General features: G+C 38.9%; 1 protein-coding gene across 2 annotated transcripts; it reads left to right on the top strand.

The window, feature by feature from the left end:
* Nucleotides 1–2,648: 2,648 nt before the first annotated feature.
* Nucleotides 2,649–14,181, top strand: RST1 (ARM repeat superfamily protein). 2 transcript variants are annotated; one of them, XM_086241246.1, is made up of 25 exons: nt 2,649–3,107; nt 3,419–3,700; nt 3,834–3,917; nt 4,092–4,368; nt 4,776–5,026; nt 5,366–5,543; nt 5,660–5,847; nt 5,976–6,076; nt 6,189–6,264; nt 6,946–7,077; nt 7,164–7,245; nt 7,461–7,533; nt 7,916–8,084; nt 8,282–8,412; nt 8,513–8,604; nt 8,727–8,818; nt 8,889–9,101; nt 9,207–9,284; nt 9,962–10,144; nt 10,261–11,154; nt 11,255–11,551; nt 12,184–12,843; nt 13,093–13,243; nt 13,470–13,588; nt 13,750–14,181. In XM_086241246.1, exons 1-25 carry the CDS (start codon nt 2,715–2,717, stop codon nt 14,119–14,121), a joined length of 5,568 nt encoding a protein of 1,855 aa, XP_086097372.1. In that variant the 5' UTR covers nt 2,649–2,714; the 3' UTR covers nt 14,122–14,181. The 2 variants fall into 2 exon arrangements, with proteins under 2 accessions (XP_086097372.1, XP_086097373.1); XM_086241247.1 differs by lacking the exons at nt 13,093–13,243; nt 13,470–13,588; nt 13,750–14,181 and having other exon boundaries at nt 12,179–12,359.
* The last annotated feature ends 175 nt before the right edge of the window (nt 14,182–14,356 follow it).

Raw genomic sequence — 14,356 nt, 5'->3', positions numbered from 1 at the left:
AAATACCCTATTTATTCTTTACAAAATAAAACTTTATTTTATTATTTTTTATTTTCCTTTCCCCTTAACCCACGTGCCCCCCCTTTCTTATTTCTTTCTTTTCTTTTTCTTCTTCTCTCTTCCTACCCTTGTCTCTTTTCTTCTATTCTTTTCCTTTTCTTTTTCTTTTTGTGTGCAACCACAGCCCCAACCAAGCAACCACCACAATCAATTCATCATCTCCAACCATCACCACAACCACCACCACTATCATCTATTTCCCTCTCCCCAAATTACCTTTCCTCCCTCTCTCCTTCTATGTCTCTTTCTTCCTCTCTGTCGCACCCCCCTCCCCACCCCGCCCAACCCAGCGCAACTCACCACCCTCCCTCCCCAGTCCCCACTTTTCCTCTATGTCTCTGTCTCTTTCTCTTTCTCTGTCGCACCCTCCCTCTCTCCCTCTATTTGTCTTATCTCTCCCCCTTCTCTGTGAATTTATTTTAATTCGGTGTTGTAATCGGCACCACCACTCTCCGACCGATACCACCACTCTCCGACCGATACCGAAGTGATTGGTTACTGACCCATATTGGTCGGAATTCGGTATGAGTGTTTCGGTACGGTAACCGTACCGAACCCACCCCTAATCTAATATGCTTCACTTTTTTTTTTTTTCTTTTTAACCATCTTATTAGGGCATTTTCAACATGGTTGTAGCCTTGTAGGTAAAAAATTAGGACTTGTTAATTAAGTGCTAAGTTCATGTTTTCACTAGGTTTAGTTAACATCAACAATAAGAATTAACAACCATACCAAATATAAAGATGAGTAGTAACATGTGAAATGGTATTTGTTTACTCATGGAACATATTTTTAAAATTATGAAAGAAGAAGGAATTTCTAAAGAAGTTAAATAACTATTTTTGGTAACTTTCTAATACTTTATCACTTTATGCGACTCTATCTATGGCCTCCCTTAAGTCTAGCATGGAGGGGTCCAGAGAGAGAGTGAGTGAAGGAAAAAGAGAGAGAGAGAGTGAGAGAAAGAGAGAGAGAGAGGGGAGGGAAGTGAGGTGGCCGGTCGGCAGGACCGTCGGCGATAAAATGAAAAAAATTATTATGTATAACTATAATCCTATCATTTGGTGTAACTAATATATATGGACAACATGTTGATATTGAGGGAAGAAGTGAGTGGGGTTGGGATTTGGTTTTTCACTTTTTCTTGTTATTTTTTTCGTTTTTTAAAATTTAAGAGTTGTCATTTATGGTTTTTTGATATTAGGTTAAATTTTTCATTTTAAAAATACAAAAAATGGGTGTTTAGTGAGACCTAGAATAAAATGGGTGTGCAAATCAAAATTTCCTACTTTTGTGTGTGCAGATAACTCTAATTTGCCATCTAAATTAAATGAAAGCCATTGGGCCCAAATTTTCAAAATGGGCTTTTTCAACGAGAATCATTATGCACATAGATAGCCCTAGAAACAACCGTTATCGAGCAGCAGGCCAGACTGCGCAGATGATTCAGCAGAATCAAACCTTATATTGACCCCAAAAAAAAGAGTGCCACTATTTGCACACCCTTTTTTTCTTTTTGCACACCCTTTTTTTGTTTTTTTTCTTCTACACACCCTTTATTCTTTTCTAAAATATACAATTTCTCTTAACACACCCCTTCAATTACCCTAATACCCCTAATTTATCCATTTCACAAAAAAAAAAAACACACACCCTCCCCAACCTCCTCCTCCTCCTAACCAAAATCAACAAACACACACACCCCATCCCCGATCACGCTGAGAAGCCCACCACCGTCGAAGCCTGCAAGCTCCGCGAAGCCCACCACCGTGCGCAGCTCTGGGTCTCACCCTTTCTCTGTCTCTGTCCGATGACCAACCCACCCCCTCCCTCGCTCCTCCCCCACCCCATGCCTCTGCCGAGCTCAACTCTCTCTCTCTCCCTCCTTCCCTCTCTCCTCCCTCCTTTTTTTTGTCTCTGTCCGGCCAACCCAGCCACGCCACCCCACAGCACCACCTCCCTGCCACACTCCCTGTTGCATGCCAAAAGTAAAAAAAAAAATTGCAGACCGTTCGGCAGTCATCCGCCGAAACCGGCGGGTTCGTTCGGCAGCCATCCGTCGAAGTCGTTAGTTTCGTTCGGCAGTCATCTGCCGAAGCCATTAGTTTCGTTCGGTGGCTGTCTACCGAACCAACTGCAGCAACAGAGAAAGGGAGGGAAGAGAGAAGGGAGAGAGGAGAGAGGAGAGAGAGAGTGAGAGAGAGAGAGAGAGAGAGAGAAGTCGAGCAGGGGCTGAAAGGCTGGTTGGGCCATCGGACAAAGACAGAGAAGGTGGTGAGACAGAGAAGGTGGCGCGCGGTGGTGGTGCTGCGAGGAAGGTGGTGCTGCGCGCGGTGGTGGTGCGAGGAAAGGGGCTGCCGGGCTTGGAAGGAAAAAAAAAAAACAGATGGGGTGTGCGAAGAGGAAGGGGTGTGCAAGGGCTGTATAGTCTTTTTTTTTTTGTTTGTTTTTTTTTTTAATAGGGGTGTGCAAAAAGAAAAAATAGGGTGTGCAAATAGCAGCACCCAAAAAAAATTATGAGCCCAAGGTCCATAGCAGATGACTCTGCGACGTCGTATCGTGTTACCGCCACAGCGCCACTGGTTCTTTTGTTCCCTCCCTGAAACGGTCACTTTTCTCTCTCTCTCTCTCTCTCTCTCTCTCTCTCTCTCTCTATGGACTCCTACACTCCCCTGCTCGAGAAAACCCGGGTTCCACAACCATCTCTCCAAAAATACGCCGTAATCTCAATCTTCTCGAAGCTCCGATCCGCCCCGAAGTATTTAGACTCCGAGTCCGAACCCGGAAGGGAAGCCATTACTCAGTGCCTCCACTCCGCCTCCGCAGCTGTTGTCGACCAATCGGTTCGCGAGCTATGCGCCCTCGTCACGGAATCCAAAATAGATATCTACCGCGGGTTGCTGGAGCTACAGTCCGCACTCGAAGGATCCGACCCGAAATTCGTCGACCTTTTCGTCAAAGGTTTGGGGTTTCTAGTTCGCTGGGGGTTTCAGAAGAACAGTGGCAAGTGGTCATTTAGTTCCACGGCGACTCATCCCTTTATTAAGGTAAAGGAAATCAATGTTTTAGGCTGTGTTTGGTTGTACATAATTTATAGGTTTTAGCTTAGGAATCACATTATATGGGAATTGGATTACCTGAATTTTGTTGCTGAATGAATTTCTGAATTTAACGGTTTAATGTAATTTGAATTTGGCTCCGAATTTTTTGGTGTGTTACACAATGAGGCTGTAGACGCACAACCAAACACAGTGTTACTGTTTGACTGTATTTTGTTGAATTATTTGAATATTATAAGAACACAGGTAAATTAGTGAAGATTTTGAATAATGAAACGATGTGTCTTAATGGTTGACAGGTTATGTCGTGCCGATCCGACGTTGAGTCTGAACTTGTGCAGCAAGTATTACTGTTTATTGTCCGGAATAAGCAGTTAGGAATGGTGGACATATGTGAATTCTTAAGACCCTTTTTAAATTATTCAATTTTAAGGATACCTTTTTCAGACACATCATCATTGTTTGTAAGGCGTTTAATATCTTCCATGGCGTCTCTCTGTTGCTCAATTCCTATTGAGGCAATGCCCATCTTTAAGTTGTTAACAGAGTGTCTGAAATACATTCCACACAAGAATTCAGAAGTAAGTATACTTGTTAGGCATAGAATTGCATATACGGGCTTCTTCATTGGGTCATGGTTTGGGGGGGGGGGGGGGGGTATTTTAATTTCACGGGGGGTTGATGCTGATTAGGTTAATTCTTGAAAATTGTCAGGATTTTAGGAATTTCATATATTTTGCGGAATGTATGGTGGATGCGTATACAGTGGTTTTGAGGCATTTGGCTGGAACCGGATTGGTATATTCTCAGCCTTTCTTATTGTACTTTGGCTTCATTTGTATGTATGTTATGTCCTTAAGTATGGGTTAAAATGGTTTTTCTAATATTTTTTCTTAAATCCCAGTTCATTTTTCAAATCTTTTTTTTCTCTATAATTAAAAATTAAATAATTTTTCCCATCCTTGTTGGCAGCTGATTGCTGAGGCTCAACTCTGTGGTTTGGAACTGTTTGAGAAAATGCTTTCAATATGTACAGCTGGTCACAGGCACCCTGGTTTGATTGAGCCCATAGTTGAACTGTCCAAGCACTTATTGTTTGCCCAGAAAGATGTTGGGTTGAATTATGTACCTAAATTATCTTCAGCTATGCTCTCCTTATTTATTATCCTCGTTCACTCAGAGCTTGAGCATGAACAACTTTCTACATTGAAATTACTCCTCCTTCTCTTGAAGTGGAAGTATGGAAACGGTATGCCTAATAAAAACTTTTCATGACATTGATAATCCCTACATTTATCCAATTTTTTAATTTTTTAATATGTCTTGGGGTCTCTAAGAATATATTTCAAATTTTTAGCCAGTTTATTTTACTATCATGGTGAAGGTGAAGTGTTCCTCATCTTTAGCATCTAACAGTGATCAAGAGCTGTATTTTTATATGTATGTTTCGCTTCTTGAATGAATTCATAGTGACTATGATATCAATTTTATTCATGTATTTTATTTGTGGATTGTATTTGTTCTGTAATAAGAAATGAGCTGACTGTTCATTTTTGTTAATTTTAGTGTGACTTGGGTTCCCATATTCAATATTTTTCATGCCATAATGATTTGTTTATTGCCTTTTGTTATATAACATTTTATTTCCTTTTGTAGAATATGTTGTTGAAAGAACAGCATGTGCTCTGAGCGAGGAGCTTTTATTTATATTTCCTGTCATTAGCCTACTGTCATCTCCTTCTAAACATGTCAAAGGAGCAGCAACAGATTTGCTTGTCATGTTAGAAAAGCTCTTAGTAAAAGTTTTGATAGCACCAAAGGATAAACCAGCAAAAGAAGCAGGACATCCATCTATAAGCACACCTGGATCTATTGTTCTTAGAATCTTACAGCATCTATGGCTTCAGGTGTATTTTCTTTTTCTCTCATATCTGGAATTACTTTCCTTGTTAAGATAAGTGTGTTGTAATGTTTGGAATTGTGTTGTAATCTTGTTGGAAAATGTAGGTATTGTGTGGCTATTTATCATTCAGTTGTGTGAATGTGTTCTATCTATGCATGATAATTTGTTCTTGCAGGAGTCAAACTTTGTAACCCCTTAGAAAGAAGATAATATTCGATACATGTAATTGTCAACATCTTATGTACATTTTGATTATTATTAATGCTCTAATATAAAACTGTAACCCTTTTCTAGAAAATGATGATTGGGGTTTTATAAAATTTCTACTTTTTCTGCTTTTCAGGATCCTTATTCACTGTCCAGTTTCTTTTTAAATTTTGCTTCTAGTGGTAAAACCGATGGCAAGGAGATTGATGTACCGAGATCTTGGCCTTCTCAATTGCGAGAATACACTTTATGGATTGTGGACAGGCGAAAGTCTTCTCTACCTCTCTCTCAGTCTCAAGAAGTATTCATAAATGGTACAATGTTTAGAAAGCATCTTCATTTCCCCGGTAGTTTGATTTGGTCCATTAGTTCTAAAAATTACTGTTCATTTGCATCATATTCATGTATTCCATACTATTCATTCTTGTAGAAATGCCCTTGTTACTCTGTGCCATTGCTGGTCTTTTGGTGATGCATCCATTACTGGGGAGCACTGCTCTAGATTCTTTGGCTGCTATTGCCACTATGGACCCTAAACTGGGAGCTCAATTACTGCTGGCTATCCTATTTTACAACAACATATCCACTAGAAAAGATATAAGTCGCTGTAGTATGTTGGTCAGTTTTCATTTTGTATCCTGGACTCCTTATCTCTTATTACCAGTGCACTGCATGTTTGCTTTTTTCCATTTGGCTCTGCCTTTTGTCAATTTTTTCTTAATTACTTTATTGAACTGTTGCTATAGCCAAAACTTTTGGCAATGCTCCCAACACTAGCTTCACAGTCTGTGATGATTCCCCTCGTAGTTCAAACTATCTTACCAATGCTTCAGAAGAATGCCAAACCGTATGTACTATGTAGAAATCCTCTCTCTCTCTCTCTCTCTCTCTCTCTCTCTCTCTCTCTCTCTTTTAGTTTTCTTAAAAAACCCATTCTCAATGGTTCATTTCATGTTCAGAACTTTATATGCGACAGCCATTCGTTTGCTTTGTCAGACCTGGGAGACCAATGACCGTGCCTTTGGGAGTTTGCAGGTAAGATTCTTATTGTGCTGTCTCTTATATTGCTAATCCATACAACCAACTTGAGAGTTAATACTGTTATGTCAAAAATCCATTATATCTGTCATAGACTTGGGAGAGTGCCAATTTCCCAGGCAGGTACCTGGGCAGGCTGAGCATGCTGTAGAGAATAGTTGGATGCAGCTGGGCCCTGAAATTGGGCTCTGTAATGCGTGCCAGATTTTGTTCTAATTGAATTTCTAGCTGGATAAGCCAGTCTAGCATGGTCAAGAATTTTTAGGCCTCTGTGATGCTTCCAGGAGTGATATTAATTTATTTCAAATTTGTATTTAAATATTATAATTTGTTCAAATCTAAATCTGATGGCTCTCTACGAATATCCCAGATCTGGTTGCAATCTGGGCACACTGGTTGGCTGGACATTAGAAAACAAGTACTGGAGTTGCCTTAGAAAGCAGACTGTTGAAAACATTACGGGCTTAAATAAGGATAATAGTTGAAGTGGAACTAAAATTTGGTTAAAAGATTTCATTCTACTTTGGTTTGTATCATGATAATTATGATTCATTGATAATTGGATTTAATTGTGAATCCTTGACATAAAATTCTACTTATTCTGTGCCCTTGCCACTTCTCAGTTTGTATTGCTAATTTGTTCTTATGGATCTTGCATTGCTTCTTCTCAACATTTAGGGAGTGTTGCTTCCAAAAGGGTTCACTGAATCAAAGTCTGAGAGAAATATATGCATCAGCATGGCCGCATCAATTCGGGATGTTTGCAGAAAAAATCCTGATAGGGGTGTGGACCTCATCTTGTCTGTTTCGGTATGGTTTCTCTGGAAGCTGTTTTCTCTTTGTTTTGGCTATGCATTCAGTTGCAAGGTGTCATCTTTTTGTCTTTGAATCAACAGGCTTGCATTGAGAACAACGATCCTATAATTCAAACTCTTGGTTTTCAAAGTCTTGCCCACCTTTGTGAAGCTGACGTAATTGGTAATTCCCTTTCTGCAAAGATCCTATAAAGTTAAGATTCAGACCAACTACACACGATTGTTAGTTTTGGGGGTTTAAGTGCCGCATTTTAAAGTTTGGGGACTAATATGAGATTCTGCTGAAGTTTTGGACTATTTTTTAAAATGAATTAGAGCTGTTTATTTATCTACTGGACAGTGTATTGAGAGTAAATTCTATACACATCTCCTGTTCAGATTTTTATACAGCCTGGGATGTCATCGCAAAGCATGTGCTGGATTACACTGTGGACCCAATTCTTGCTCATAGGTAAGCATGCTATGTATGAAGTGCTACTTTAAAATCTGGGTCTGGTTGACTATACAATAAAGCACCTAATACTCTTATGGAAAGGTAAGGCTAGAGGTTGAGTTAAACTCATTGAGGGAGTTCCTAGTGTTCCTTAACCTAGATGGAATTGACCTCAATAAAGCTTGAGGTGTTGGGAGTGATTGTGACAATATCACCAATTTTGGTGAATATCACTTTTTTCTTATTCAAATGTCACAATGGTTCATTGTTTCTCCCTTAAGTTCTGCCTTTTTATTTGTATGGTTACATTGTTAAAGTCTTGATACTGTTCAACATTAGTGTAATTGTCTCTTTCAATTTAAAGATACTTAAACACCCTTAAATTTCTGCTTAATGACAGCATTTGCCTTCTTCTGAGATGGGGTGCAATGGATGCTGAAGCACATCCTGAAGCCTCAAAGAATGTCTTGCAAATCTTGTGGAGTGTTAGCATCTCTTCTCACCCTGGTCTGGAGTCACAATGGGCAAAGGCAAGGGCTTCTTCTTTTGAGGCCTTAGCACAATATGAGGTGAATTTTCTGAATGCTGCAAGCCTGCACCATATATATATATATATATTATCCTTTTCCCAGTTTTAATGACTGCTTGCTTTGCTCGACTGGATTATCATAAAATCTTGTGATTTCTTTGCTTTTTTGGCACTTTTCTAATATCCTTGGCACAGTCCTTATAAGTTTTTCTTTATGTCATGTAATTTCTTTTCTAGGTATCACATATTGAACAAAAAGTTCAAGATTTCAGGAAAACGAACATGGAGTTCCTTTTTTCTGAAGCAAATATTACTGTACTCAGGGCCGTGGAAGAACTTCAAGTCAAGATCATAGCATATGAGCACCTGTACGCAATACATTTCCTGTAATCCTTTCATTTCCCAAATATGCTGAAAAAAAGTTGTTAGTACATTTAGTACTGACAACCTTATGTTTATATGCTTTAGCACAAGGCGAAGATTGGTTAAGGAGAAAAGAGTTGCAGGAAGTAAGATCGAGAAGCTGCTGGATGTGTTTCCTCAGGTGATCTTTTCTTCAGGTATCAATAGATTGGTGTTGCTCAGGTGATCTTGATTATTTTGATGTGCTCTTGATATTTGTGACCTGTATAGCATATTGGCATCTTTCTCTTTGGGTCTGAATATGAAAGTTCATTTGCAGGGAAAAGAGGTGATGCTAGAGAATTGCCTGGTGCAGCCCTGCTATGTCTTTCCTTTACACCTAAATATGTAAACACTCAAGGGACTTCAAGGGTAAGATAGTTGTAAATTAACCATTTTCTTCTCATAACTGTGTTTCAAACCTTCACTATTTTGTGTATAGGGATTCCAAGATATACATGCTGGATATGAGAATGCATTGGTGGAATTATCCTCATCCCTTCAGCTCTCAAGAAATATTTTTGTTGCCCTTATTTCACTGCAATCATGGAAATCCTTCATGCGGCGTTGGCTAAGGGCAGACGTCTTGTCCTTCGATTCTAAAGCATCTATGGTCTTGGATAAAACCACTAAAGCTGCTAGTGAAATTCTGAAGGTTCACTGTCTTGCTGCTTTAATATTACTGCATTTACCCTCTTGTTATCTGAGCCTGTTCTGAAGTTCCTTTCATTTTACTTTTTCTTCCTTATCAAATGTTCAGAGTATGATAAAAGTAGCAGAAGAGGCTCTTCCTAGATCTGCGGAAAATATTGCACTAGCTGTTGGTGCACTTTGTGTGGTAAGAGTTCTATGTTGTGTGAAATTTTATATAAACTTCATAATCTGACTGCTCTACAGATTTTGTGCGTGCTGTCAAAGGATGTATGAGGGAAATGTGACCATCAAGAATTAATTTTATCACTTATCTTAGATGGAACATCTGAATAGTCAGAATCTATTGATAATTTTTTATTTTTTATTTTTAAAACCATCATACTTTTTCCCTTCAATATTAATTATGTTAATTTTATATACACAATTAATATTTGAGCACCAATTGATTGTTCTCAGGCTCAGCTGGAACCCTAATACTTTTTTTCTATGTAAAACGTTATCAACAAAGGAGCAAAAACCCAAGTGTATGGAAAGTATTCTAGAGAAACATCTTAAGAAACTATGGCCTGATATTACAATGATCTAGAAAATTGGAGAAAAGAAACAGGAGTGACAAATAGACATCATTATTCAACTAAAAAATGACCTCAGGAACTGAAGCTTCAACTTTTATCACTTTAGATCTGACCCATAAAAGCAACAAAAAATGGAAAATGACATACTCGCTGAAAGTTCATGCCCTTCGCAGTCCGAGCTATCCTCTCTTGTCAGGTTTAAGCTATTATAGTTAGTAATGCTTGTATAGTAGGTTTCACTTGATTTTCTCAGCCTTAAATTTTGGCTCTGGTTGCTGTTTGTTAGGTCTTGCCTCCATCTGCCCATAGTGTTAAATCAGCTGCCTCAAAATTTCTGTTGAATTGGTTGGTCCAGCATGAACATGAACATCGCAAATGGTCTGCTGCAATTTCTCTTGGATTAATCTCAAGTTGCCTACATGTAACTGATCATAAACAAAAGTTTGAAAATATCACTGGACTAATTGAGGTATGTTGAATTCTGATTGATATTATTCTCAATTCTTTTTTTTTTCTATAAATTATCCATTAGAATAGTTTTGTGAAATTATCTGGATGTTTTTTACTGATAGTGCATGTTTTCAGGTCATGTGTAATAGCAAAAGCGCCCTTGTCAAAGGAGCCTGTGGGGTTGGCTTGGGTTTTTCTTGCCAAGATCTTCTTACCAGGGTTGATTCTGCTGATAATTCTGACATGGACAAAGAAAAAGACAAGATGTCGGAAGCGGACTTGCTTGGCAAGATAGTTAAGGCATTATCACTCATGATAGGTCAGCTCACTCAATTGTCTTCTGATATTTTGGAAAGTCTCTCTGCATCTTTCCCACCTAGCACATATGATATAGATACAAATATAACTGCTGCGACACATGAGAACCATGATGACTTTCTCGAAGATATCTGGGGTGTTTCTGGACTTGTTCTTGGTTTGGCGAGTTCTGTTGGTGCAATGTACAGGGCTGGGGCACATGATGCTGTTATCAAGATAAAAGACTTAATCGTATCATGGATTCCACATATGAATACATTGGTCCAAGGCTCTGGTTCTTGCTGTGGGGGTTCTGAGATAGTTTTATCTGTAGGATCCTGTCTTGCTCTTCCCATTGTACTGGCATTCTGCCAAAGAGTAGAACTGATAGATGATAATGAAGTACACCATTTAGTGAATGGCTACAGGGAGCTCATTTCTGAATTAGTGTCTGTCAAAAAATCTGGCACTTTGTATCATAGCTTACTGACGGCATCTTGCATAGGAGCAGGAAACCTCATAGCCTGCATCTTGAATGAAGGGGTGCACTCTATTGAAGTTGAGTGTGTAAAAGGTCTACTGGAATTGTTCAAGAAATGTTATACTAATCCTTACCCTCCTTTGGTCCATTTGGGAGGGATGCTTGGAGTTGTTAATGCTATGGGAGCAGGTGCCGGGATCCTGGTTGACATGCATCCTCTAACCTCAGTGCAGACATCTTATGAACAGAAGGTAGTTATGTTTTGCAATTTTAAGCGAATGTATACCTATTTTTGTTATTTGATTCTTGTTCTGGGTCATGTATATAGATATTCTTGTTTCTGCTAAACAGGAATCTTACTATCTCATGGGTCCTCTACTTTCAAGTCCTACTTGTGAGCAGCATTTGAGATCATTGGTGCAGGATATATTTCTTGTTGCACAGAATTCCGATGACCATCAATTGCAACAGTATGCTGCATGGGCAGCTTCATTTCTCCGAAATCGTTTGTTGTCCAAAGAAGTTCTCAATGTTGACAATAGTATCAATACTGATGCAGTTGGTTCAAAATCTGTTTCCCAAAGTTTTGCAGATGACAGTGTAGTTATGAAACTTTCTTCATGGCTAATGCATCTCAATTTTACCGGGGTACATCTCTTACTGCTAGTTTTGTAGTGGTATTGTTTGTTCAGGCAGTTTGTCTTCTGGATGTCTATTTGTGTGCACATGTACTTTTTTCATTCCTTTTGGGATGATAAGAGAAACGAGTGCTTGTGTCAGGACTCAGAACTGACATCAACCTTTTCACGATATAACTATTACATTTACTCTTATTTATTTTGATATGAAGAACACTCTGTAGTCAGTAAATAGTGTATATGGAGGCTCTATTCTGATTTTTCACATGGGATGTCATATTTGCTTATATCACATGGAAGTCTTTAGATTAAATTTACGAGATGAACGGGATTACTCCTGAAGGGTAGGAAATCAAGTAATAAAACATGTCAGAAATTTAATGAATGTGAAAAGATTGGTCATATCATATGCAATGTAGATCACCAAACTTACCTGTGCAGAGAGATGATCTATCATAAGTACCACATTGGGCAATAGATAAAAAATTTTGTGGCTTACAACATGGTTTTTTTTTTTTTTTTTTTTCTCTCTCCTTTGGGTCAAGTTTCGCATGCGCACACACACACACACCCACACAAGGTTTTGTTCTTTGTTAAAGTTTCTGCTGTGGGTCTTTCTAATGTATTCAATTATTAGTTCAGACAGGTAATGCCGCTCATGTTGGCACAGTAGTAACTGTGGTAAGGTGCCTTTCACAAGCCCCTAGGTTGCCAACCTTTGATTGGGGAGCAATCATCAGACGCTGCATGAGATATGAGGCTCAGGTTGCCGAGTTGTTGCCAACAGAATCATCTCTTAAAGAAGGAACCCTTAGGGAGGAATGCCTAAAGTTCTCATTAGCTCATGCAACTAAATTTGATCCACTCCTAAGTTTCCTTGATGAGCTATCAGACCTTTCCAGATTCAGAACACTTGAGTTGAATCTGCAATCTTGTCTTCTCAATCATCTTGCAGACCTCATTAAAGTATTCTCAGGTTCCAGGCTTGACAAACTATTTGATGATGTGTGTAACTATTTCTCTTCAGTTACTTCATATCAATCATATGACACTGATGGGACAAACTTGTTACGGATTTCATGCTGGAAGGGTCTCTATCAGTGTTTAGATGAGGCTTCTCTCAACTCTCTAGAATACATATCCCACATAGAAAAGTGCATGCAGGTGCTGTTTTCCTTGTTGCCTGCAATCCAATTGACTACCACCTTAAGAGTAGGTCAGTTGAATTCTGCTGAGGAGTGGTCTGAAGCAGTTAGGTGCTTCGGGAAGGCTCGAAAAAGTTGGTTGTTGGATTTCCTGCAGGTATGCATATAGGCATACATTTACTGTTTCTATTGATATGCAGTTCCCTTCAGAAAGTCTTATTGTTTCTTGATGTTTGATGAATATGCTGATAATGAGAAATCAAGAATGAGTTGCAACCTTCAGAAATTTCTATAATATTCGTTCTGTTACTATACAAATTATGTTGAAAGCGGTGGAGATACAAATAATATAGTTGAACCTTCTGTCATATATATGTTTGGTCATTTAATTGCATTATCCTCACAGGCTTCCCAGGAGGACCTGCAACAAAGAGATGACCCACTTATTGAAGTTCTGAAAAAGATTCAAGCCAAAGCCAAGCTAGTTAGGATTGGTTCCATCACAGTGACTGAGCTGGGAAGACTAAAAGCTTGGATATTGAACACTGAATCAGACGGTTAGGATTTTTTTATTGTATATTTTATTTTAAATGATAATATGGTTAGTTTCTCTACAGAGTAGTAATCAATATAAAAAAATTGGATATACTGTGAAGTCTGAAACGTTTGCTTGTTGCCATATGCTTAATAGAATAGGAATTGCTCTGTAGTGCTTGTTGATATTTGAAAGCATCCATGGTATGAGAATTTCTTACAATGCTGCTCATGGTTACATATTTGCAGGTATATGGGATGTACTTGTTGAAGTTGTAGCAGCTTTGCAACATGCAGAGGGAAGTGTCAAAAGACAGTGGCTTGTTGATGCAGTTGAAATTAGCTGTGTATCATGTTATCCTTCCACGGTAGGGTGTTAGGTGTTTATTCCCTTGTTGTTGATGTCAAGAATTTAATGAAATTCAATTATGTCTGCTTGGATTCATGAGAAATGGTTAACCTTTTCCTTGTTTGCCAGCTTGAATTTCTACTTCTATGCTCAATTAAAAATTGACCTTTTCTTTTATAGGCGTTGCAATTTATTGGGTTGCTATCGGGTAGCTGGAGTAAATATATGCCTCTCCTGATTCTGGACCAACATACTGTGCTGAGCGATTTACCAGTTACCCTTTCTTGTCTTCTCTCAGACTCGAGTTGGGGTGTAGTTGTGGAATCCGTTGTCTCATCTCTTTTTGCATTGACAGAGCGCATTTACGATTGGGCTACACATATTGCACGGGGTGAGGATATGCCGCCGGACATGGAACCTATTGATAAAAGTGAGAATTCGATGGCTGTTTTCCTATTGCGTGTGATGCATTGTACCTGTGTATCTTTGAAGGATTACTTGCCTCTTGAAAAGCAGCTCAAGATTGCCAATATGGTCATGGTTGTTGCTTGACATACGAGAACACTTAATAGCTCTATATGTGAAAATGAGAATGGGAGGTAGGCATCATCATCAGATGGTTTTCTTTTAACTTGTTCGGACTTAAAACTTGCCTAATGATTGTATTTGCGTTTGGGCAGCATATGATGGGTGTCGGTAAATGGTAATTGCTTCCAATACCCAAACCAATGCCCAGGTTAAACGAATTTCTATTTTGGAGTTGCTTTGGGTTCATCGCATCAGCAGT

The sequence above is a fragment of the Dryas octopetala genome, chromosome 4 (genome assembly GCF_963921425.1).
Source record: "Dryas octopetala chromosome 4, drDryOcto1.1, whole genome shotgun sequence".
In the NCBI taxonomy this organism is placed as follows: domain Eukaryota; kingdom Viridiplantae; phylum Streptophyta; class Magnoliopsida; order Rosales; family Rosaceae; genus Dryas; species Dryas octopetala.
This window is presented reverse-complemented; position numbering and strand designations above follow the sequence as displayed.

Excerpts from the sequence above, each read along its gene's own strand:
- RST1 (XM_086241246.1), top strand. The coding sequence starts at position 2,715 with ATGGACTCCTACACTCCCCTGCTCGAGAAAACCCGGGTTCCACAACCA. Across the intron at positions 8,413-8,512 it reads ATCATAGCATATGAGCACCT|CACAAGGCGAAGATTGGTTA; the intron begins GTACGCAATACA and ends TATATGCTTTAG. Across the intron at positions 9,285-9,961 it reads CTGTTGGTGCACTTTGTGTG|GTCTTGCCTCCATCTGCCCA; the intron begins GTAAGAGTTCTA and ends GCTGTTTGTTAG.